The sequence below is a fragment of the Cololabis saira genome, chromosome 17 (assembly GCF_033807715.1).
Source record: "Cololabis saira isolate AMF1-May2022 chromosome 17, fColSai1.1, whole genome shotgun sequence".
Classification (NCBI taxonomy): domain Eukaryota; kingdom Metazoa; phylum Chordata; class Actinopteri; order Beloniformes; family Belonidae; genus Cololabis; species Cololabis saira.
The window spans coordinates 23,009,866-23,032,355 of record NC_084603.1 but is presented as its reverse complement, the minus strand read 5'-3'; the positions used below and the strand labels follow the sequence as shown (position 1 = coordinate 23,032,355).

At 38.2% G+C, this 22,490-nt stretch overlaps 1 protein-coding gene across 1 annotated transcript in view; it reads right to left on the bottom strand.

Annotated features, from left to right (window-relative positions):
• Positions 1–692: 692 nt before the first annotated feature.
• The window catches only part of sorcs3b (sortilin related VPS10 domain containing receptor 3b), a 61,226-nt gene continuing 39,428 nt past the window's right edge, over positions 693–22,490 (bottom strand). The window contains exons 11-27 of the mRNA XM_061745840.1: positions 20,042–20,144; positions 19,660–19,736; positions 19,479–19,570; positions 18,659–18,766; positions 17,832–17,949; positions 17,613–17,746; positions 16,942–17,055; positions 16,293–16,464; positions 13,670–13,856; positions 13,263–13,396; positions 12,798–12,921; positions 12,391–12,503; positions 11,968–12,102; positions 8,351–8,450; positions 6,259–6,364; positions 5,987–6,147; positions 693–1,959 (exon numbers count right to left, since the gene is read on the bottom strand). Coding sequence (XP_061601824.1) covers positions 1,895–1,959; positions 5,987–6,147; positions 6,259–6,364; positions 8,351–8,450; positions 11,968–12,102; positions 12,391–12,503; positions 12,798–12,921; positions 13,263–13,396; positions 13,670–13,856; positions 16,293–16,464; positions 16,942–17,055; positions 17,613–17,746; positions 17,832–17,949; positions 18,659–18,766; positions 19,479–19,570; positions 19,660–19,736; positions 20,042–20,144 — 2,043 coding nt within the window. The 3' untranslated portion in view covers positions 693–1,894. The remainder of the gene's footprint in view (positions 1,960–5,986; positions 6,148–6,258; positions 6,365–8,350; positions 8,451–11,967; positions 12,103–12,390; positions 12,504–12,797; positions 12,922–13,262; positions 13,397–13,669; positions 13,857–16,292; positions 16,465–16,941; positions 17,056–17,612; positions 17,747–17,831; positions 17,950–18,658; positions 18,767–19,478; positions 19,571–19,659; positions 19,737–20,041; positions 20,145–22,490) is intronic.

The following is a 22,490-nucleotide window of genomic DNA, read 5'->3' as shown; positions in this document are numbered from 1 at the left end:
GCCTGTTTGCTGCAGCTTTGAGGATGAGGGTTTAGTTTTTTCTTCCTTTTTCAGTCTATTTTAAGACAGAAGAGCCATAATAATGTCTGTAGCTCTTTTTTTTCTCCAAATCATCTCTTTCTCATCACTCATCTACAAGCTCTGTAATTGTTCCCATTAAGCATAAAACCATCTGTAACAGGCGACCTGAGCAGTGGAAGCAAAATGAAGCTCAGCCTAAATGTCAGATGGGAATCTTCGCATGGGTGTTATCACACTTCTCCCCATTAAAGCTGACTTCACAGCCTCTGTGAGATCATTAAGAGTTGTAAGCTGAGGCTGATACACTGACTGCTACGAGACACCTGTGCTTCAGATAAGAATGAGGCAGTGATGTAAGAACACTGCTTTTTGAACCCCCTTTTTTCAGGTTGATGTCATAACAGAAACAGAATGTAAGCCACCTATTCTTACTGCACATGGGCCTAAATATAACACACACTGAGGGTGCCCGCATGATGGAAAAACATAATTCCGTATAAAAATACATTTATTTTGAACAATTTCGAAACACTATTTGTTCACAGTGAGAAATATGATTCATAAGGGAGATAGGAACAACATTGTAGATCGCACCATGCACAACTTCTGAACAACTGCACAACCAGACCATTAGACAAGGTGTTTAATAATTTGTTTAATGTGTCAAGTAAAATTTGAACTCACCATAATGTATGTATATACAATACTCAATCACCCCAACATGGTCTTTGAACACAGATAATCAGAGCATGCTTTTGTAGAAAAGTAAATAAAAAGGACATGTAGCGTGTTGTGAGACTAAAAAAGTCATGGGGATACACGGCCGCCTGCTTGGTGGACTGACTTTACAACAAAGTAGGATGGAGCTACTGCATTCCTTCCTCTTCTATGTACAATTTATCAACATTCCCATCTTTAAGGCCAGACTTCCATCATCAGAGAAACAGTCATAGAAAGAACCGTCTTATCACCCACAGCAAAAACCACAACATATTTCTGTCCATTAAGTCTTCACAATAGTCAGAATTAAATATTTTTACACATGTGCGTTTATAATTACAACACAAAGACCCATAATATTGGAGCGGTAAAAACATTTTTAAAACTCTGTGACGGCAAAACTTCACATTATGCATCAAGTCTATTCTAAGTCATGGAGGCGGACTTCGATGTGTTCTGCTGTCGTAATGTTCAATCAAGATGAAGAGAAATGACAGACAGTTATTTAAAATAATCAAAGAAACACAAAAAGGTCACAGTGGACAGATTGTATAGCCTGAATCAGTTTGTGGATAAACAAAGATGTAAAGTAAGGAAGGAATAATTAAGCCAGTCCTGTAAGATGGAAAAACATTTCATTTTTCGTTAAAAAAGCCCCACGTTGTATTATAACAGTATTCTTTGATGGCCAGATATCCTCATAGCAACTGATGATATTACATGATACAATAAATCCTATACATTCTTTCTGTTATACTAATCTCTCTCTGTATATTATTCTAATAAAGAACTATACAAGTGTGTTAAGGAGGATTAAAAAGTTTTTAACTGGCAAAATATGATGTAAATATTCATAAAATATTCTTATCAGCCATGTATGATCTATGGCAGTGGTAAAGACATTATCAGCTACTTTCAGCAGTTCACCGCCCTCAAACTGGGGTCTGACTCAGAAGACTGATCATATTCAGATACTGTAAACTACTTACTCTATCCAATATAATTATATCCAATATGAGTGGAAAACATGATCCTAATCAATAGCCTCTGTCAGCATTAAATGAATAAATGAAATTAAAGCAATGCCAACATAGCAAACAATTTCCGTACAATTGAAACACGACAAGCTGTACTTACTCACAGAGCTCATGTCTTACACATTAGTACAGTTTGGAAATTCCCTTGTGACAACTCTCTCCATGTTTCTTCCAAATCCTCCTGGAAACATGGAAACAGATAACAAGGTAGAGTAAGTGGAGATCCAGTCAGCTGTGTTGACATCACAAGCTCATCCCAAACTGCTACTGTTTCATATTTTGGATTTATCTCCATGACTCTCAAATGACATTTTGCAGTGACGCAAAAGAACTGCTTTTAACTTCAACCAAACAAGTCATCTCTAATCTTTTTACTTGAAGATGAAATGGTTTGCACAAGCTTTTATGCTTGATTACAAATTCATCACCCATGCGTTTTGGCTGAAAAGCCGCCTGTTGTCGCACCAAAGAAGCATGGCGTGCCTGAGCAGGGCTGAGCTGATGTTGGCGCGCCGATAAGATAGGATCACTGTGACAAAAGAGGATGTCTGATTGTTCTCACACCGGCTTATTCTGAGGTGAAACATATGTGTCTCAGCTGTGTCAGCAGCTTAAATTTAGTCATTTGTGTAGAGAGGTGTGAAGCAAATCTCACCCAGATGAGTAATAACGGAGCAGTAGATTCATCAAGGTAAAGATCTGGCTGTCAGTTCAGATTTGCAAGAGAAATAATGATTTACGAGTTTTAAATTGCTTTTACAAGCAACACGCTTACGACTAATCTGTGCCGGCTACAACACAATTACCATTTGTAAAGCACGTACATGATGAAATGGAGTTAAAAATTCAGACATGAAAGGTGCAGTTTTAAACTTGAATGTTTTTTGAAACGATGTAGAAACTATTAACACAAAAGCAGACAGGATTGAGAAAGCTGTCTGTTCAGAAGGGAAGTGGTCAGGGACAAGAGTGAAATACTTCACACGTACTCCAACTCAAAAACTTAAGGGGGGGAAAAAGTGTGTTTACCATTTTGTTATAATTACACAGTACGGATCTAAGATTGCGCATGAATCAGTGAGTTCAAATCAAATTAAACATTTTTCTGATGAACTTAATATAAAATGCACAATTTCTTTGTTACATCGAGTCGTTTTTTTTCATCACTTATCTTTAGTTTAATTTCAGTCAGTTCCCCATCATTTCAGCACAAGACTTATAATTATAAATATATTAGATTGATGTTCATTTTGCTAGTTAATTGCCACTGAAGCTGCAACATCTCAGATTTGTTGGAGTTTGCAGTTACAGAGCGACGCCATCATTCATTTGGAGTCCCGCGTCTGCCAAGATAATGAATGTACCTCCAACGTTTGTATCATTCAGCTTCGATTTTGGTCTCACTTAGTTTTATTTTAACTGCTAAATTCCTTACCACTTATTCACTTTTTGGTGTGTATGGTGTGGGCTTTTTGAAATAGCTGGAATAAAACAAGTTTTGTTTGTTTTTTGATTGCTTTTTTTTTTCATGTTTAATTTTTTTCCCACCCTGGTTTAAAAATGTTACCATAAGAGACTGAGGAACGTATGAGTTGCAGACTGGATAATTGAAAAATAATTGTATTTGTTTTCCAGAGTAAGGCTCTGGAAAACTTTTAACACATTCACACTAATAAAAGACATCCTTGCACAAAATTGTGAAAATTATCTATCCATTCATCCATCCCCACTTATTCCTTTCAAGTCCTGGGATTCTTCTGGAGCCTATCCCAGCTGTTTTAAGGCAAAAGGCAGGGATCCACCCTGGACAGGTCCCTGTCCATCACATGGCCGTTGCAAAGATTATGTAAGGGAATCCCATACACAACAGATTCATCGTCAACTCTGTTTGGCCATATGTGATTCCTGTAATCATGTCATTTAATTCTTGTAAATGTTATGCCTTCACACAGAGAAGACATTTGACCCTCCTAAGGGATGGGTAGACGAGTGCTACCCATCCCTGAGCTGTTATTTAAATTATCAACATGAATCAAGATCCTTAAAGGGGCCATATGCTTTTCTGTGTGTCTTTTTTTTCAAATTAGTTTAATTCCTTTAAATGTCTCTTCAGTATTCCTATTTTTCTGTTGTTCGCATTCATTAGCCTCAAGCTTTGGGAAGCCTTCAGGAATTCGACCAGTCAAAATAACACTTTCAGGAAAGCCATGTCCAGATTACAGGCTGCCTGCCACATGACAACTAGGGACTGAAACAGAGCAAAAGGAGTCATGTTTGCTTTCCAGCTCCATAACTTCGGTCACTCAGACTTATTTGTTTATGTCACATTAGGTACGACATATGAAATGTTCTTTTTGACCAATCAAACCTTTTAAAATCAGATGCATCCTTGAAAATCTAATCAGAATTGCATTTGAAACCACTTGGGTTGGATCAGATTAAGAAAAAAAAAAAAGAAAAGAAAAAAATCCCATTTCATTGCAACTTTTGGCTGTTCGAGCTGTGAAGAAATGTATCTAAAAATGTTTTGAATGTGCTAAATATCTAATTTGTGCAGGCCACCTTCAGCAAAGCCAGAGAGCATTTCCAGGTGACTCTCAACATTTGCTGTTCTTAAATAATTACTGGTTCCGACAGATATGCTGCTACAACTCCAGCGTTCTACTTCTCGGGTTCTGCTTTGCTTGTCCAAATCTTCACTTTAATCTGCACGTTCTGGTTCAGTTTTATTTACCAACAGCTCCATCTGCAATGTGACAACCATCAACCACTAGGGTTTTACTCTTTTTCAAGCCTGGGAAGAAGTTTGTACTAAAATTTTAAATATTAATATCAATTATGAACTTATACTATTAGTCCATATCAATAGTTAAATAAATATTGGTCATTTTCTTCTAGATGGCTTTTTTCCAGAGCAAGACCTGCAAAAAATTCAACACTATATCAAATATATAAAAATAAGTGCAGTAGGCTGGGCAGTGACCTTAATCCTGTAATATACGGAGGAAACAGCAGATTCAGCTGTGTGGGAACCTTGATATCTTAGCAAAAGTCCAAATATATACAAGAGTCAGAATATATGAAACTAAAGCTGATGAGTATACATGAAACCTTTGAGCAACAGGTTGGAAATTAATTTCCCCAAAATCAAAAGGTCAACGATACCGTTCTGCTCTTTAAAAAAAATAAGCACTTTTAAAAACTACCAAGCTGGAGTTAATTTGTTTCAGATCAGCAAGGGCTTGGAAAGGTGGAAACAGCTGAGAGATGAAGAACAGCCAAAGTGCTGAGTGACCAGAAAAAAGGCCTGCAGCCCACATGTCTGTGTCAGAAACACTGCAATGCTACTTTTGTCAAACAGTCCTCACTGTGTGTAGGGATGGGAAGTTCTCATCTGAAAGACATCACAGTGGATGTCAGCTGGAAAAATCAAAAACTTAACTTGTCATGGCGATCTCTGGGCTCCATGCAGATGCTGCAGTTGTGCTCCTGGTGGGCAATTTGCAAAAATATGACACTGCGGTGATAAATATGTTCCAGCTCCTGAGACGTGTGCTGCACTTCAATGTGCTGCACAATGCCCTTGCACCAAGAGGAGCCATTTAAGTTAGACTGGAACAATGCTGCTGCTTCAGTCTCAACCAAAGAGGTTAAACATATTCAGATGCTAAGCGATGTATATTTAGGGCAATAAAATATCAGTCAGTATCAGTCTCTCACAGTGACAGTTATCCTTTAAATCCTGTTTCAATGGATTAATGGATCAGAGTAGTTCACAGATATTAATAGTCTGTTTTCAATTTTGTTCTGGTGAAAAACTGTGAATCACAGTTATCTAAGACCGTACTTTTTGCCTGAATTTTCGACAGCCTCAAATATTCCCATGAAAATCAACGGTGGATGCTCCCTGTACTGCCGTTCAATATCTGCAGACAATAATGGACTTTTTTTGGACTTTTTTTTTGTACACAATTATTTGCAGAGAAATCATTAACAGTGCAGATTAAAACTCTAAAGCACCTTCATGTCTTCTCAAACTAAATTAAATCTCAACATCTAGATGTATAATTTCACACCATTTGCAATTAATACCTTTTTAAATGATAGCAGGGCTAATTTAACTTGAGTACAAACTTTTTTTCCAATTATTGTTTTAATATAGTATGACAAAATCCAACTGTTAATAGTGGTAAATAATAATTGATTACCTCTGTTCCTGCCCTCCAGCTCTTTTTCCATGAGTTCTTTCTGAGAGGGAAACTCGCTGAGCTTGACCTTGGACATGGTGTCGTTTTGACCTACTGTGCTTATCACCTCTGGCTCTTTCTCATGGTTGTCCTCAGTCTGCACATGGATCCAAGGGATTTTCCTTTAGTAGAAAATGTAGATGTTTAAAAAAAAAAAGAAAAGGGGAGAGATTAGATTTGATTTAAGGGTGAACTTAACACAACTTGCTCACAGTTTACTTGGAGTCACAAACCTTTTGAACTTGTAGACAGAGAATGCAATTAAACCAACAAATACCACGCTGAGCAGCATCAGCATGGCCGACCCACTGTGGATGGGGTTTGAATCCACTAGAGGGGCTGAAACGAAAGAACATTTTGATTATAATAGCCACATAAAAACATTTCTCTCTTACGCAGTCATTTGACACGTGAAGGTTTTATCAATCAGAACAAATAAAATAAACCTGGGGTTGTCAAAGCTCCATCGGAACAAATAACACATCAGGATCAAGGCCCCCTACACAATACCAAAGTGCACATTTCTGAATATGATGCCCAGTGACACATTTGGCACTTTCCACAACTAAAGCATTTCTAAAATGGACAATGATCCCAAGCACTCCATCGGAACAACCACAGAATGACTGAAGAAGGAAGAGTAAGGTTTTGCAATGATTCAGTCAAAGTGCAGACCTAAACCTCATTGAAATGCTGCGAAAGCACTGTCCATAAATTAATGACTGAAAACTTCAATAAACTAAAGCACCATTGCAGTAGTGTTGTTTTTGGCAGCCTGTTTAAACTTTAGTTTTAGTCTAGTCTTTGGGTCAAGTTATCATTTTGGTTTTTTTTGTTTTAGTCACATTCATACTCCTTTTAGACGTGTCAAGTTTCAGTCGACTAAAATTTTGAGCATTTTAGTCTTATTTTAGCCAGAATTGTCCAGGACCATTTTAGTCTAGTTTTAGTTGACGGAGACTGATGACATTTTAGTCTCATTTTAGTGGCATCTCCATCTAACCACTGCAGCTGCATCTTCTGGATCTGATTCCCCCGTGGGCCGCGACTGGGATGGAGGACGTGACGTCACCCAGCAGCAGAAGTAAACCAGAGGAAAATACTTAAAACATGGAGATTAAAGATCTTAGTTATAACATTTCGTCTCGTCTCATTTTGGCCAATGAAAATGAAGACACATTTTAGTTTCAGTTTTTATTTTGTAATATACATTTCAGTCTCGTTTTTATTCTTCTACAATATTGCATTATATATTTAATTATTGTTATTGTCATATGACCAGCATTTTCGTTGCGTCTCGTCTCGTTTTCCTCAGGTGATAAAGGTTCGTTGACAACGATATTTAGTCATAATTTTCGTTGAAGAAAGCAACTTTACATTGCAGGGAAGAAATTACCAAAATTCTTCCACAAAGATATATGAGAGTGATATTATCAAACATAATGAATATACAAATAATCTGATAACGGTTATTCTACATGACCTTACATGTGTTTTTCATGTATTTCATATGTATTTACCTAATTTGAAGTCTTTCACTAAGGATATTACTGTACTTTTCTCACTCCATGTCTCGGGTCAAGTGCAGCTGCAGTTTGAAGTGCTGCACTGTGGACGTTATCCCTTCAGGGCATCCAAAGGAACCTCTAGGAGGCCCACTGCCCCTCCCTGGGGTCCATCAAGAGGTAGCAGCTTATGCACAGTTCTGGCTCTCCAAATGCTGAGATGCAATATTCAAAGTATTTCCCTTTGCCACACATCTTTCTTTCCTTCAGAGAGAAGCTTATGAAGTGTATGACCTTTCTGGATCATTTTAAAAGCAACCCAGACCTTTGTATGCAGACACAAATGAAGACAGATTCATTGGAGGATGAAAAGGGTAAAGCCACGAGGGGCTGATCGACACGTTTTTGCGATATGCTAATGACCGGGTGACCCTGCCGATTTCCTGTGCATACAAAATGCTCTCTTTGTCAATCACCTCATTGATCAGTTGATTTCAAACACAGCTACTGTGCCGCAGCTTAAGGTACAAAACTGACTGTGTTCACTCTGAAGGGTATTTAATTCCTGTGATATACTGTACTTTATTTATAAATTTATTTTGAATTGCTTACAACCATATGACAACCACTCTTAAGTGAGGCTTATTATACACATTTGCATTCAGAAAAAAGCGTTCTGAAGATGTGTAGACATGCAGCAGTGTACACAACTAGTATCATTTAAACCTCAGTCAATATAAATGTTTTATGCACCTGCTAAAATATTATGTGCCATAGGCGTCGTGGTGGTCGGAAAATCTTACCCAAGACAAAAACTTACCCAAGGTTTGCTGAGTCATGTATACAATAATGCGAATATTGGGCTTCAGCTCAAACTGGATCAGGCCTTGGTTCAGAGCAGTGACAAAAATATTGGATATCTGTTTGAGACAATTAAACAAAAACAAAAACAGAAAATGTTATGAGACAGTTTGATGCTGATAATACTTAGAATGTAATGAAATAGTTAAGGATTTATTTGATACTGATACCCAACCATGAAAGACCTCTTATGGACATGCAGTTGAAATACGGATATATTTTTCATCTTAGGGCCAATCCCAATGTTCACCCTACTTTCTACCACTAGCCGTCACCCACTACCACTAGCCCTAAAAATGAAGCCACAAGGGGTAGGGCCCTTGTAATCTCCCCTAGGGATTGGGACACCACTTGCTACGTCCCTGTGTGGTTTACGTTCGGGTATGTAAGCAACTGCGTAGTTACGTTTGCACATACGTCACACCATATCAGGAAGCCGAGAGCTAAAAGCAAGCTAAAAGCTGTTTTAATTTCCGCTGTAGCGCTGTTAATATGCCACTTTATTAGGTTTTAATATTTTTTCAGGTGTAAAAGTAACCGTTAAGCTCAGTTTATCCAAATAACACCTGTTAAGAAATTTGCTCCGATGTTTTCAGGGATAAGAAGAGCCGCCGGCAATTTATGGTTCCGCGTTAAATCAACGCAGAGCCTACGGTGTAGAGTACGCGGCGACGAGCACCGTACGGCGTGCGTCGCTGCGTAACCTACGCCGTAGGCTCTGCGTTGGTGTAATGCGGAACCATAAATCAGCCTTTATTCTGGCGAGATCTGAAGATACAACGAGCAAGCGAGTGATTATGTATATTCACTGAGTGAATATTATGAAAGTAAAATATATATTTCTCGCTAGAAATGTAATCAGAATGCATTTTTATGCAGAAACTAACTCAAAATATTGATTTTATTCCCTAAAAATTAGAAATGTCCGCCATGTTTTTTTGTTTGATTCAGTCTGCAAATGACGTAAAGCCTTCTGGGAAATTTCTCTAGCCTTCGGTCAGCGAGTCAGTATCTGAAATCCCTAGCTATGAAGGGCTAGATTCATACACACTACCCCTCGTTATGCACACTACCCCTACATGCAAAGAGGAATTGGGACACACACCACTACCCTCACGGGAACGTGCAAAATTTAGGGCTGAAAAGTAGGGCTAGGGGGTGTATTGGGACTGGTCCTTAATCATCTTACTAGATGGCTAAGAAGTGCTCAAATATCAGGAGCTAGTTATTTGCAGGCCTTTTGAAAGCTCTAACGCTTTTGTCACGATTCGGTTTGTTGAGGACCCAAATGCAGGAGTTCACCAAAAGCAGGATTTATTAAGCAAAACCAAAAACGCTGCTGAGCAGGATCAAAAAACGAAACACATGGAAACACGGAGGGAGCAAACAGTATGGACCAGCAGGGAGCAGGGAAAGACAAGACCAGATACACACAGGGGATAACGAGACACAGGTGCAGACAATCAGGGCAGATGGGAAACAGGAGGGTCAAGACAGAACTGAAACACAAACTGGGGGAAATGTCAAACCCTGACAGCTTTATACAGTATGTACCTCATATATTGATTTGCAAAATTACAATTACAAAAGTCAAAACATTCCCTTGAGGAGTATTGTTTACTGCGTATTGCGTATTGTTTAGTGGCCCCTTTATAACCAGTTAATTACCATAAAAACTAATATAAAGAAATGTTGTGTGCAGTTAAAGAAACAGCGTCCAGGATTGTTGATCCCATAATGCTAAAAAGGCACCTTTGAGCTTTTGTTTATTTGCCCCTGCAGAACCATGATGATGCAACATGGCAGACTCTTATTTTCACTTACACTAGTAATGAGAATATAATTTCAGTTGAGCCCCTTTACTCTTACACATTGGGACTTTTAGACTCAGATCGGATTTATCCCCAACATAGCTGCAGTGACAGTAAACAGACTTTATTTGCCAACATAATATTAATCACTATATTAATGAATGAAGTTGATGATAAAAAATAAAACATCCTGTTCATAGTGTCTGCAAAGAAATATAAGTTACATTTAAAAGTCACTGTGTTTTAATTGAGTTCTGAATAAAACCTTGACTGTAATAAGGTCTAGTAGTCCAATCTTATAATGAACGTAGCACACCAACTGATAAACTTTTAAACAATCCAGAGGGCACATGTAACACTCTATAATAATTTCCTGATTAAATTATAACATGCACTTATGGTTTTTGTAACTCTTCTTTACCTGGAAAATGTCTGCATATGTTTTGGACTTGTCCATTATATACTTATTGGTCTCAGTTAATGGTCTGAAAGCAAATTCGGTGAAAAATTACCTTTGCCTGCTTCACTGCCACAAAGAAAACAATTCTTAAACATTGGTTCATATTTGATCTATGGATGGAATTACTTTGGGTTCACAGACTCATTAACATCATTAACTATGAATTTACTCCTGCCGAGCTTAATAAGGCCTGAGCAGCAACAGTTGATGCGTGGAAACACTTCTTGTCAACTATAATTATGTGGATAAAGGATGGCACTGAGGAATAATTGCAGGACAGTGCACTCCTGACAGATATCAGCCCCACCTCTGACATAGTAGTAGTGCCTGCTATTGTTTGCTTTCTTTTTTTTCTTATTATAATATTGCTGTTGTGATTACTATAGAAGGTCTTTGACCTTGATCACCTGGTGTGTTCATGTATTTTCCACTTTGTGCCAACAATTCCTTTTTTGGCACAAACGTAAGATGAGTCGTGTTTTTTTAATATATATATATATATATATATATATATATATATATATATATATATATATATATATATATATATATATATGTATTTCAAAAAAATGTCTGTGCCTTAAATACAATGTTGTACAATGTTCTGTCTTCTTTGATAGAAGACAGAACATGACAACCATTGATGCTTTATGCAAAACATAAAAACACATAAGCATCAAATCTGATTTCAGTCTTTAGGAATAAATATGTGGAATTTGCCATGTTATCTTTGAACATTTCCTACAAGGCAATAAACAAAAGAACATGCCTTGAGGCTGTTATACAATAATGCAACAGGAGGCTTCAAAAGCAAATGTGCTTCACAAAACATTTGAACAGTTCTTCATTTTTCTAAAAGAAATAAAAGATCCGCCATTTAGTTTGTTCCTTATTAGCTTTAAACACTTGGTAGTAAAATGAAGTTGGGACAGCTTGACTATCATCTCAAGGTTTTGAGAGTTGATTGAAGATTTTGAAAGGATTAGATGGTTTTGTAAAACACGTTTTCTGTCTTAAGTTATAATACAATCAGAGAGTCAAAGAGATGTATTCATCTATTTTGAATAAATAATATTTAATAATAAATAATATTTATAAATAATATTTGCAATACTGAAGTAAAATATAAGATACATTTACACAAATATCTTTTGCAAAAGGTGGTCCTCATTCTGGGTAACAGTTAGGCAAGCTCCTTCTTCTCCCAGTTTCACCGGGATCACTGGGAGCGATGAGCACTGTGATCACCGTCTGCTGCAGGTAAGATGCCAATTACTCATCATATCTACATATTGAGGTTCTTACCGTCTCGAGGGCATCCTCACTCTTTCTCTTGTGCTCAGCTGATGCGTGCTCATCAGGCAGTATGAAGAGCTCCGCTGTTGTTGGAATCCCTGGGTACAGAGACACCAGCAGCTGATCTTCAGGAACCCCGGACACCTACAGCGACATAAGGACACAACTGACAGGTGCAACTTCCCTACAGAGGTTAAAGTTTAGCCTATTATTTTATCTCTGAAACCACAGCAAAACATCTACTGCAGCTGCAAACCTAACAGCAGCTCCAACAGAAATTCATTTTTATTAACTGTCATCACAGTAAAATAGTTAAAAAAAAACCCATAGAACATATAACATCAAAACTGCAGTGTTATAACAGCACACCGGTATAAAATATGAATGGCCCTAAAAGCCACTGAAGTCCAATGCTATTGGGATTCAGCGTACCTGTGACAGAGCTGTCCGCACCACACGGCCTATGTCGTCCCTCCACTCAGGGATGTCAGGGTTGTGCTCGTCAAGAGCTGGGGAAAATGACAACAGCAATGACCTGAAGAACTCTACAAAAAAGAGTGAGGGAAGGTCTATTAGAATAGGAATGCTACTTCTGGTTTACTTTTTGATTAATTTGATGTGCAGTTTTGTCTTTTTTCATTTGGCAACATACGCCTTCAAGTTAATTGCTCCTCCAGATTTTGTGTTCACACAGCGTGACATTTTATTCATTAGATGGGTCTACGTTGACATCGACTTGTAGCGCTGACCGAGAGGCATCATGCTTTTTTCTGAGATGGCATATTGCATATTCATGTAACTCCAAATAAAGTGCTTTGAAGTCAGTCTCACCCACTCACCTTTAACGGTTATAACTTTTGAATCCTGCATTACAGTGCTTCCACAAGCAACCTGGACGGTGACCTTGTTTTTTCCCAGCTTGTGAAATGTATGAGAGACGCTTCCTTCCAAGGTTATGATAGGCTGGATTTCAAAAGGAAAAAAAACAAAGAATTGAAAAGAAAACCTGCTGAATATTGAATGCTACAAGCACGCAGTCCTTGATACGCTGTATAATGAGAGGATGTGCTGCAGTGAACGCAATCAACATGATAAATAAATATGACGAGCCATCAGTGATGGATCCACCAGAACGACACAAGGCTGTCATGGGCAACTGCATTTTACATGATTTACAGAAAGGTCTGGAGATTTACGGTCTTAAATTGTAAACAACAGCACAGGGACATTGGTGGAGGAGTGGAAACGATGCCAGTAAACAGGACAGAGTGCGTGTGTGGAAAAGCAGTGGAAAAGCTTCTCACCTCGGAGCTGTTGTCAAACCACCAGAAGAAGGTCAAAGTTCTAGGTTGGCTGGGCCAGACCACCGCAGTCAGATTAGTGGCCTTCCCCCTGATGGCAACAATAGGAGCGGAGAGATATACACGCTCCACTGGACCTGAGGCGGTAACACATACACCAGCACATATCCATACATGCATCAAATTGACGCACGCAGCGATCACAGCGAAATATTGCAGTCACGACAGGTTTATATTTAGCTCCAGCTGTGCACTTTTGTATTTTTCCACGTCGGAAATGCATGAAAGTAATATAACCATGACTGACATGAAATTCGGTAGCGTGGGGACATGACTATGCATGGAAGAGTAGAGGTTCATGCTGTATGCACTGCCGCAGGAATGGGTAATGATGTTACTTATTCACATACTGGTGATGTGCAAAAACAGCATGCTGCTGTCAGATCCCTGGCTGTTTTCTGCAGAAGCTGTCACTCGGTAAAGCCCAGCCGTTCTGTAGATGTGCTTGATGCCATCATCTGTCCTGCTCAGGTTAGAGTATGTGATCTTGATGCCGTCTCCAAAGTCTAGCTGGATGCTGGTGGTTGGCGACTCTCCCTGTGGACAGATGGTATGACACAGCATCTGTCACCATGGCTTAGGGCAGGACACTTCAGTTGGGCCACATACAAGTGGAGATAGCTCAGCCCGCTGCTTAAGTGCAGAGGCTGAGAAGTCCCTTAAGCTGTGTCACAGAAATTTTTTTAGGCGAATATGAATGGAAAGAGACAGAAATTCAACAGAGAAAACAAAAGAAAAGTAAAAATGGGGCCAAAAAGGCAAAAAAAGGAGGTCACCAAGTGTCCAAAGAGGGAAGGATAAGTTAAGAAATGTATAAACTTTACTTTATCCTCTGACGCAATCCTTCAAAACAAATGTAATTTCACATTGAAAATCCTTAAAAACAAACAAGGAAAAAAGAACAAGAAAAAAAAAGAAAAAGAAAAACAAGAAAAAAGAAGAGAAAAACAACCACTTTGCTAACTAACTGGAAGCCTGGACTTTAATTACCCAGACTTTGAGATATATGTACTGTAGGTTTTCTGCTGAGATGTTAATACAATAGGTCAAGCATGTGACCAATTTGTGGCTCTCAGACCAATAAAAAAGCGCAGAAGAAACAGCAACACTTTGTCAGCAATTTTATGCTTCTCTTCAGAAGAAAGTATAACCAATTAAATAAGTTGAAAGTGAGAATTGAGGATGTTGCTGGTCAATAACTCTGCTTCAACTTTCCTTATACTGTCATCATGAGCTAATCATGCTTTTATCTAATATTTATCATTTTTGGAGTTCATCTCTAGGGTCTCCTTTTAACTAAATATAACTCCAAATAAGAAAAAAATTCAACTCAAGATGATTTTTATTCAAGTTAAGGCTTCCAACATTCCACAATCAGTCGTACTGGGACAATTTAGCATTGTAAAAATGTGATTATTATGATTTATTGTAAAAGCTCTCTCAATGAAAGACAGAGTCTCTGAGCAGCGAGAATAGGCAGAGGATCTCCTCACAAATGAATGAGGAACATCCTTGAAATATTTAAAAACAATGTTCCTGAAAGACGTAGTAAAAGGGATTCATACAGGCCTCCTTCTGTAGTGCATAATATCTTTAAACAAATCCGGAGAAATGTCAATACATGACGGGCAAAAACACTAATCTAAGTCAGACCAGTGTGAGCTCTGATCCCTCATACAGTACCGCAGCTGGAATTATCATTCATCAATACCTGATATACTCATGTGGGCAATGGATAATGTTGGGAAACTGATGTCAAGCATTACAATAAGGGGCTACACTCACAAAGGCCACTTAAAACTAATGTTAAAAAAAAATAATCTTAATATGAACCATCTCCAGAGTTGTCAATGTCTGTGGAGAAGGTTATCTGGGATGGGTCACTGGAGTGTAAACACGTGTTGTTGTCAAATGAATCTGTATTCCAGATCTGTTTTGGAAGAAATGGACACCGTGTGATCTGTGCCACAGATAAAAAGAACCACCCAGGTTGTTATCAAATAAAAAAGCCAGGCTCTGTGATGGTTATGCAGTTATATAAATGCCCTTGGCAAAAGTCCATTTACAATCCGAGGGTGGAAGCATTAATCCAGAACTGTATTTTGAGATTTTATCAAATGCTTCCTTCAAGATCGAATCTTTTCCAGAGATATCCACACAATTTTCTCTAAAACAATGCAAAACTATGTTTTCCACACATAACAAAAGCATGGCTGAGGAAGAAGAGTGTATGGTAATGAAGTGGCCTGCTTGCAGCCCTAACCTGTGGAGCATTTGAAATAAAAAAAAAACACAGCAACAAGGATCCCATGTTGTTGCACACCTTTTTCCTTTTGCAGGAAAACAGACTAACTGAAAAGCTTCCTTACTTGGTATCCTCAATACCTTTAAGTGTAAGCACGAATGGCAGTATCGATGATCATTGTTAATAAGATGTAACAAATAAAAGTAGTTGACGAGGAAAAACATGATACATCTGGGGTTCATACTGCCTATAAATGAGGTAAAGTCAAAATAAATAGAAGAATCACCTTTTTCCTGCCTATAAGGACTCATGGTTATTTCGTTTTTTTCCCCCATATCTTTAAAAAAAATAATTGTATTCGTTAAAAAAGCTGATTTAAGTAAACAGGGACATCTGAAAATGTTAATATGAAATCCATCGTTACATAATGTTCTTAGCCAATAAGATACATTATTTAGGGTAATTGCAATGTAGTCCTACGTGTACATACTTTAACATATACACAAAAATGGCACACAAACCATCAAATGACCAGAATTTCAAGTCCCCCCAAAAAAATCTTTATATATGTACTGTATTTTTGGTTAACAAATCTTACATCGTTACCTTTAGTATTACATAAAATGATGTCACTGTATATAAATATAAGCTCACAGAGCCATTGGCCAAGCTCTATTATGCTGTACGAACCATTCAAGACTATATTCGTAAAAGGACTCACGACTCACATCATCGAGGTAGATCATAAAAGTAACGTTGTCTCCAACGGTGGCACTGAGCTCTCCGTGGCTGGTGGACAAGCGAACACCTCTGGGTGCTCTGGGACGGCATGGCACTCTTCTGGGTGAATACACGTTCCTTCCTCCCTCCTTGCAGTTATTGGACAAAACTTTCCGATAGCTTTAAAGCATAAAGTGAAAACAGAAAAAAAAACAATGAATGTACTAATATTTCTGTTTGCAGCATAGAGAGACATTAAATCAAATGAAAACCCGTGTCAGTCAACATCAGTTGTACAAAATATACTTTGAAATGTTTGTTGTTTTTCCACACATATTCCTGGGGGTGTTATCATTACCCACAAATAAATAAAGTATTTTTTTGACTTGGAAGCAAGTCTTCAGTTTCACTCCTGCAATAGACAATTATGGTGTGTATGAATATTCAGCATGCATTCTCTCAGTATACACAATTTTGTCTCTTAAAAGCAAAAGGGGTAACAATTTAGCTAATATTTTTCATCTCCTTCAATTGTTTTTTTTTAAGCTTAAAAAGGAAGCAAAGTCTTATTTACAGTTTTCATTCCCGAGAACATGCCAAACAAGTTGGTTTGGAATAATATTGTTGTCTGATGAACTGAATATGGGGTCCACTTACCCAGTGCTGTTAAGGAAGCTTTGGCTTGTGCTGCAGCTTTTAGCCACTCCATTTGGATTAAACCAAAAAGCAGCAGAGCACTTCCCATCTGCCTGGCGTTCCCAGCCATAATCACTGCCAAAGGAAATAAAAAAGAAAAAAAAGACACAACACTTCATGAAATGATAAACACTCCTACTCAAAATAATCTACAAGCTTTTGTCGCAAAGCAAATGCACTGCGGTTCATGGAATATTTTAACACTATAAATAGAGACATGATTGTCAGACAAGCGGGATCAAACAGAATGTAAGATGGATGGATAAAAGATATTTAAAATTAATGTAACAATTCATTATTAATTGAATTCTAATAAGTCACTTGATATTATGCAAATCACATTAGCATGAAACCCAGTTCCCGTCTATATTTTCAAACTATAATTATAGTCATATTGCAGTAAATAAGCCATGTAAGATGTATATTAAGGGATATGAAGTTTCATCAAATGATAACTTAGTTGTTTATTTCATATGCACCAAGCAGCCATAATTGCAAACTGTGAATTTGATCTTCAAAGTGGATAAAAAAAATATTTAAAAAAACTTGTTATTAGAGAAATAAAGAATTCCAGTTGTTTGAAGTCTTAGTTACAAGTCACTGATGGGAACAATAAGAGAAAAAATCCTTACCATTCAAAATCATAGGATGTGCAGAGGCATGGCTCTGAGGAGTAGATCCTGGAGTAATCTTGGGCCAACATGCAACGGTTGCCTGGCCTGCGTTTCATATAAATCTGCTTCTCACCCATCACACATAGATCACCCTATCAAAAAAATCTTTTAAAATGAGTAAATGGACTTTCAAGTCTTTAAGTTAGTGAGCCATTCGTTGAGTTTAATGCATTTTACCTTGTTGTGCAAGTACCATGTCTGATAATCTCCATCCATGCATCTCCTGCTAAAGAGGCCCTTGTAATCAATTTTGATCAGTTGCCACTCTGATCGATGACTGAAGTGTCCAAAGAACCTGAAAAAGACGATTAATTGAGAAAGCAATTGTATTGAAAACCATTTTCAAGTACTGCAGCTTTGGCTATTTGGTTTACAGAAAAAGAAGAAAAAACAAAAAAAAAAACATGCATTTTATCATCTCTGCATACAGGTATGTAGTTGCAGGTTTTCATCAATGAGATTTTATCCACACAATTATACGATGTACTAGATACAGATTAACAGTTGCTTTTATAAGATCTCTGCTGGTCTCTTTCCTCCTTGGCATTATGTTAATCTGAATATTACAGACCAATAAACTCACAAAATGTCTACATTTATAGAGGCTGTCACACTTTGTGATCTATTAATCAAGTATTAATCAAGTGTATTCGTTTAATGGAATTTGGCTGCTACTTAATCTTCAAAATACCCATGGAAGCAGTAAGGTTTTACCTTTTTTCACACATTACTTTTGTAATTCAGCTTAGTTTTGGGAAATAATGACATGCAGGAAACCTCCAGGGAGCTGGTGTTCATGCAGCAACATGTCGGAGGTTTTCTGGCAGCTCAAGAGCCACAAGACGATATTAGGCAGGTGTTGTTTAATGTTGTGACTGATCAGTTTATGTGGATAGACTAGTCACTGACAGAAATCTGTTGGCCCATTAATGTTTTATGTCTACAGAAGGGCTGATCTCTGAAGCCTGATATCCTTTTGGCTATACTCATACGTATTTTCTTACGTGATAATGTGATTGTCTGATTCTGGCTCCATCAAAACTCCATCCACATACAGTGGTGCCAAGGAGAAACTGTGCCGATCCCATTTCTTTCCTTCATCTAGACTGATCCTGCAGAAAAAGACAGCTGTCAGTACATAATTATCTATATATCCACATTTATCATTTTGCAGTCAATGTATCATGATATTGTTCCCCCTATGCACGCAACATAAAGCATCATAAGCAAACACTGTTGAGCAACACAAAACCACATACAAAGAAATAAGTCATGGGTTTGAAAAATGAAGCATGTTGGCTTCTCTTCAATGTGAAAAATTATCTTGACAACAGGCTGAACAGCAGAATAAATGCTCTTCAACCCAGGTAAATTTTTGTAGGTGACAAAGTATCAGAAAGAGAGGTATGACTCAGGCTCTAACATTACAAATAGATCTAGAGGGCGGGGGGTTTCAAAGTTTCAAATCATCTTTCCCAGAGCTTAATCACCTTTGACAGGGTTGTAGTGTGTATGGGCATCAAAGTGGATACTGTTACAAAGCTTCCGCAATATAAGGGACTTATGAGGGCATTCTGAGTCTAATATTTCCACCCTGCTCTACTTCCCATTTACATAAAAGCACTCAAACCTTCACTCAATCCTGCAGTGCCGCTACAATAATCACAGAAACTTGTCCCATCAGCATTTTAAAACATTATATGTAATCATATGCAGCACCACTGACTACCCCAAAAACAATATTACCCGGGTAATTTTCCACTACACCTCCAACACATGCCGTTTTTACCTCCGGTATGCTTTTTGAGGACACGCTACACCTACCATAGGTGTCTAATTGGTGTTACTGCATGTTGGACTGCCAGCAAAGCCCCTCCATTGTCAAGGAACCAAATGTTGTATTCTTCATCAAAAATCTGCATTGATGAACATGGAAACAAATTGTCATCTCTTTTTTGATGTTTTCACATAATCTGTTAAACACAGATGTGTTGATGGGTCGTACCTGTCTCCAGCTGTTTCCTGCATCGGATGTTATAAACATCCCAAGGCTGCTGGAGGTCAGCTCCATTCCAATATTCCCTGAGAACAAAAATGTGAACAACACCAGTCAGTGGGTATTTTCACATCTTCTGTTCATGCACAATCAGTAGATAAAAACATATTTTGTGATCTGTATGTGTCTTCGCTTTGAACCTGAGAGCAATGTAATCTCACTCAAAATATGAAATACAGAAACCACAATTTACATATTTGTTTTTGTAACCAGAAAGAAGGCACTGCGCATTTTACATGTTGTTTTTGTCTTGTTGCACTCTTTTAATGACCTGAAAAACAAGGAATAGCTAAAGTAACGTCAGCACAAAGGCAGTATTAAGAAACCGTACCTGTGGCCACAATTATTCCGGGTACAGACTTTTTGCTGGTAACGGGTCCGGATGTGTAGGGATTCTCTGACATCTCAAGATGAAGATGCAGCGAACAAAATGGCTGTCAACAATACAATCCAGCACACAAGCAAGATGAGACAAGTACCTGAGATCTTGAGAGAAGCAATTGTAATTAGCTTTCCTTTTATGCAATTCTTCCTATTGAGTGAAAAGTGCTAACATTTTCAGAGTCCATTTATAAAACAAAGATACTTTGTTCCTCTAATCTCTTTTGCTGAAGAAAAAGAAAAAAAACATTAAATAAAATAAAGGAAATGGCTGTGAGGACATGGAGGGCATTTGAATTGTTTCGTTCCAAAGCAAACAAGGCATGTAATTAAAATTCCCCAAGATGCACTGATAAAACTAGCAAAATTGATTCAAATCATTTCACTCATCTCCTTGACTGAAGCAAACAGAAAAAAAGAAAAAAAAATCAATGAGGCATTTCAAAGAACTGAGGTTGAAAGAGGGGGGGGTCGACAAGAGCAGAATGGTCATTTGTAAAACACTCTGAAGGAATATAATCTGCTATTAGCTGAAGAATATACTTTTTTAGTCCCCAAAGGACATAAAGGTACTGACTGAGTGAGGTTCTATCACACTGGCTGAATAACAACACTGCCTGATAATGTAATTCAGTGTAATCTAACATTCATTAGTCCAGAACGACTACAGGTAGTAAATTGAAATCACAGAGGTTAATAGAAAGTCAGGACCCCTGAAACTAAATGCAGTGACACATCGTGCCTTACACTGATTATAAGAATATCCAGCTAAGCATCTCCTCGACCATTTAGGAGACTAAAAAGGAACACCAGAACTGAAACTGGCACCTGGCCATGTGGAAATAAGATACCAAAGAAAAGAAGAAAAAATATCCCTTGTGCTGCTGATGAGATTGAAACACTTGATGAATGACTAAAATAGTACGCATCATTTCAGGGTTAAGGTTTTATGCATCAGGACATAAAAATAATCAGGGACTTCAGGTTTTAAGAATTATCCATCGCTTGATCTCCTCCACAGCCTCCTCCTCTAGCTCAACCGGGTATATGCAAAGGTGTTCCCTAAACAACCAAGAGAAATAATCTTTCCAGCACTCGTTAAAGTCATGGGTCTGCCTGGAGGCCTCCTTCTAGTGTCACATGTCTGAAACATCTCCAGCTCAATGTGTCAGGGAGGGATCTCTAAATTTAGGTCATTTACAAATGTAGGTAAGTGGAATCTCAAATAAACAACGGTAAGGCAAGGCAAGTTTATTTCTTTAGCACAATTAAAATAACAAGGGGATTCAAAGTACTTTACAGAGACATTAAAACATCACATATTAGAAATAAAAAGCATGATTTAAAAGTGAAACTAAATCTAAAATCAGTAGTGAAAATTTGATTAAGTTTTGAAACTCCAGCTTAAAGGAGCATGAGGCTCCTTTTAACAAATGAGACTCTCTAGCGCCACCCTTCGCCACGACGGCCGCCGGGGGTACTGCAGCCAACAGCAAAGCCGGCACGGGAGAACGGGGAGAACGCGCATGCAGCGTCATGTGACGTCACATCCGCAGCCCAGCGCGGGAAATTCCGGCCAGAAATTGCAGCACATTTTGCAGCACACAGCCTGTTCAAGGCAACGGAGAGATACGCTAGAGGGCTCATTCTTTTTGGTTTGGAACGCTTCATCTGACATTATTACTAGAAAACTTAAAACGTATACGAATTCTTTTCATAAATCCTGCCTCAATCCTGCCTCATGCTCCTTTAAATGTACCAGTACAGATTTGCTTTATTCAAATGCTGTTGAAAATAGGTGTCTTTAACCTGGACTTACGTACACTGCGAGTTTCAGCTGATCTGAGGGTTTCTGGGAGTTTGTTCCAGACATGGGGGGCATAGAAGCTGAATGCAGTTTCTCCATGTCTGGTTCTGACTCTGGGAACTGATAAAAAAACGGATCCAGATGATCTGAGGGGTCTGGAAGGTTCATACGGGGTCTGGAAGTCGCTGATGTATTTTGGTCCTGGACCATTCAGAACTTTTTTAAACAAACATCAGAACGTTGAAGTCTGTCCTCTGATGAACAGGCAGCCGGTGTAAAGACCTCAGAGCTGGACTGATGTGGTCCACTTTTTTGGTCTTAGTGAGGACTCGAGCAGCAGAGTTCTGACCGACCTTTTAGGTGGACCTGTAAAGATGCTGTTACAATAACTAGCCTACTAAAGATGAATGCATGGACTAGTTTTTCCAGGTCTTGCTGACTACATGCAGATTTCTGGCCTGGTTGGTGGTTTTTAGGTGTATAGATTGAAGCTCTGTGGTGACCTGTAATCGTTTCTCTTTGGATCCAAAGACGATTACCTCTGTTTTGTTATTGTTTAACTGGAGAAAGTTGTGGCACATCCAGTCATTAG